This window comes from Austrofundulus limnaeus, unplaced genomic scaffold (assembly GCF_001266775.1).
Source record: "Austrofundulus limnaeus strain Quisiro unplaced genomic scaffold, Austrofundulus_limnaeus-1.0 Scaffold1025, whole genome shotgun sequence".
Taxonomy (NCBI): Eukaryota; Metazoa; Chordata; class Actinopteri; order Cyprinodontiformes; family Rivulidae; genus Austrofundulus; species Austrofundulus limnaeus.
In genome coordinates, this window is record NW_013953427.1 from 92737 (window position 1) to 95346 (window position 2610).

Here is a 2610-nt window from a genome sequence, read left to right on the forward strand (position 1 = left end):
ATATGGTACCCAAATCTTAAATGTTTTCGGCTGTGGCCACTGGAGGGCTTGGGCTTCAACTAACTGGGTACTCTGATTCTGTCAGATACACCATTTTAGGCACCAGGGCACTGTCTAACTTGCCAACAGTATGAGAACAGGTGGCATCTGTTCTCCCAGTGGTGGTCCACCCGTAATGAGGATCTGGTTTCCTGTCCGCTAACTGTGTTCCTGGAGTTTCTCCAGTTTCTTCTTGATAAGGGCTGCTCTCCCGCAACACTCAAGGTGTATGTGGCAGCAATATTGTGTGGCCATGCTGGCACTGATGGCTGTTAGTTTCTATTTTCCTGCGTGGTGCTGGTAGGGTGTGCCCACCGGTAATACTGCAGGTCCCAATTTGGGATTTGCCCTTGATGCTCAAAGCCCTCTGCCATCTTCCACTCTGGCGCAAGCTGGCCTCAAGTGGCTCTCATGTAAGACTGCTTTCCTGTTGGCTATTGTCTCAGCTAAGAGGGTTGACAAGCTACATGCTCTTTCTGTCATTCCTTCATGTCTCAGATGGGAACTAAATGGCTCTGGTGTTACTTTGTGGCCAAGCTCTGCATTTCTGCCAAAGGTTCAATCTCATTCTCAGTGTAACGAACCATTGAGATTGGCACATTTTCATCTACGTCAAGAGAGGCTGGGGATAAGCCTGAGTTGTTGTGCCCAGTGATGGCGCTGAAGGCATATGTGAGGCTACTGCAGGTGTGAGGCGCTCAGACCAGCTGTTTTTGTGATTTTGTGTTATGCCCCAAAAGTAGTTACTTAACACTTAAGATATGTTTGGTCAAATATATTGCAATTATTGTTATATTTACTGCTTATCTCACCATTTCTGGCACTTTGTCAGTTTTATGTTTATTTGATAATTCATTTGTGGTGTTAGAGCTCCATCTATTGAACCATTTGGGTATTGCAGGCCAAAATTTCACAGTGCATTTATGTGTTTATTTATATTTCTATACATTTTTATTGTCTTTTATTTCAGATAACCACACATGCACACGTGCAAAATCTACGCAAACCTACACATCAACATCTATAACTGAACTGCCACCACATCATCTATTTTGTTTGTACCTGCTACTACTCCTTCCTCAATAAATGTTCTGAACTGCACAATTGGAGTTGACTTATCCTTCTGACCGAGGAAGACTCAGCTGATAATCAATCTGCAATTAGCGCATGTCAGGCGCACACAGTGTATTACAGTAACTTTCATTTTAACTTGCACTTGCATATGTAGCGACGAACTATGTTCACTGACAATGGTTTTCTGAAGTGCTCCTGAGCCCATCAGTTATATTATGATGTCGGGTTTTAATGCAGTGCTGCTTGAGGGATTAAAGGTCACAGGCATTTAATGTTGGTTTTTAGATAGATAGATAAATACTTTATTAGTTTATTTTCTGGGGAATTTAATTAGTAGTATAAAATACAATTAGTACAGGTAAGTAGACTTGCCGCTTATTTACTTTGTTAAGATTCTCTGAATCTTTGAAGATTATGGATTGTACATGATGAAATCACTAAAATTAAAATATGCTAAAATAATGAGTCACATTGTTATTAGCAAACTTCATTTCAATATTGTTTATCAGCTCCCAAAGCAAATATATCTTGATTAAATAAATAATCTGAACCAACATTTTTTAATACTACTTTACATATGTACAGTACATGTACATAAGTTGGAAGAGTAACTTAWGAAAGCGAAGGCCATTCAATTTAGATGGCATTTAGAAAGAAACCACCTCCATTTATTTTGGGGTTTTACTACTTTATTACTTTCTGATGTCCTTACCTCTGAACTCCAGTCCTCGGAGTTGGAAGGTGACTAAACCATTGCCGATCTCTATCAGATGCACCAAAGCGTTCAGATAGTCCGAGGCCAAAATGAAGCAGTCCCCGGTACTAAAGTTTCCCCAGCGGCCCAACAGAAGGTCGCCACAAAGGCTGTGTTGCAGGGAGCGAGTCAGGTGCTCATAGAAAATTGAGTTCAAGTTGTTGTCATCTGAGCCTGTGGAGGAACAAAACAAAGAGGCTGGTACGTATTTACAACTAGGGACACAATGCAGAATGAATGCTGACGGCTGAAGAAGCTTAAACTGTGCTGTTAAAATGAATAGAAGCAAAACACTAGCTAAATGTAGCAAAATGTTATCTAAATGTATCAGAAGACAAAGAGTATCAAATGGATGTCTTAAAGGTAAAAGTTACGTAAGTGCAGTTCAAAGATAAAATAAGTAAAAGGCTAAAGGTATTAAAAGCTAGGTAGAAGCTTCAAGAATCAAAGGACTAATTAAGTTGTTTAAGTACCAAAAGGTTAACAAAAGCTAAAAGATTAAAAAGGCTAGTGAAAAGCTAAATTTGACAAAGGCAGAGCTCTCAAGCTCTCTCATTTTCCTGACGCCACATGACATTCCTCATGCTAAAAAATAACAAAGCCAGGAGTGGGCCGCACAAAGAAATGTGAAAAATGTCTGTGTCCAACTTTTTCCCCCCTTTATTTCCTTATTTTTTCCTTAAAAAGGTATCATATCATGCTTTTAAATCCTTCTTTTTCACATCTAAATCATTCATTTATGG

At 39.5% G+C, this 2610-nt stretch overlaps 1 protein-coding gene across 1 annotated transcript in view; it reads right to left on the minus strand.

The window, feature by feature from the left end:
- LOC106533808 (pecanex-like protein 1) overlaps nt 1–2610 on the minus strand; it is a gene marked incomplete in the record, with an annotated part of 47015 nt that overhangs the window by 29915 nt on the left and 14490 nt on the right. The window contains 1 exon segment of the mRNA XM_014030245.1: nt 1826–2041. Within this exon segment, the coding sequence (XP_013885699.1) occupies nt 1826–2041 (216 nt within the window).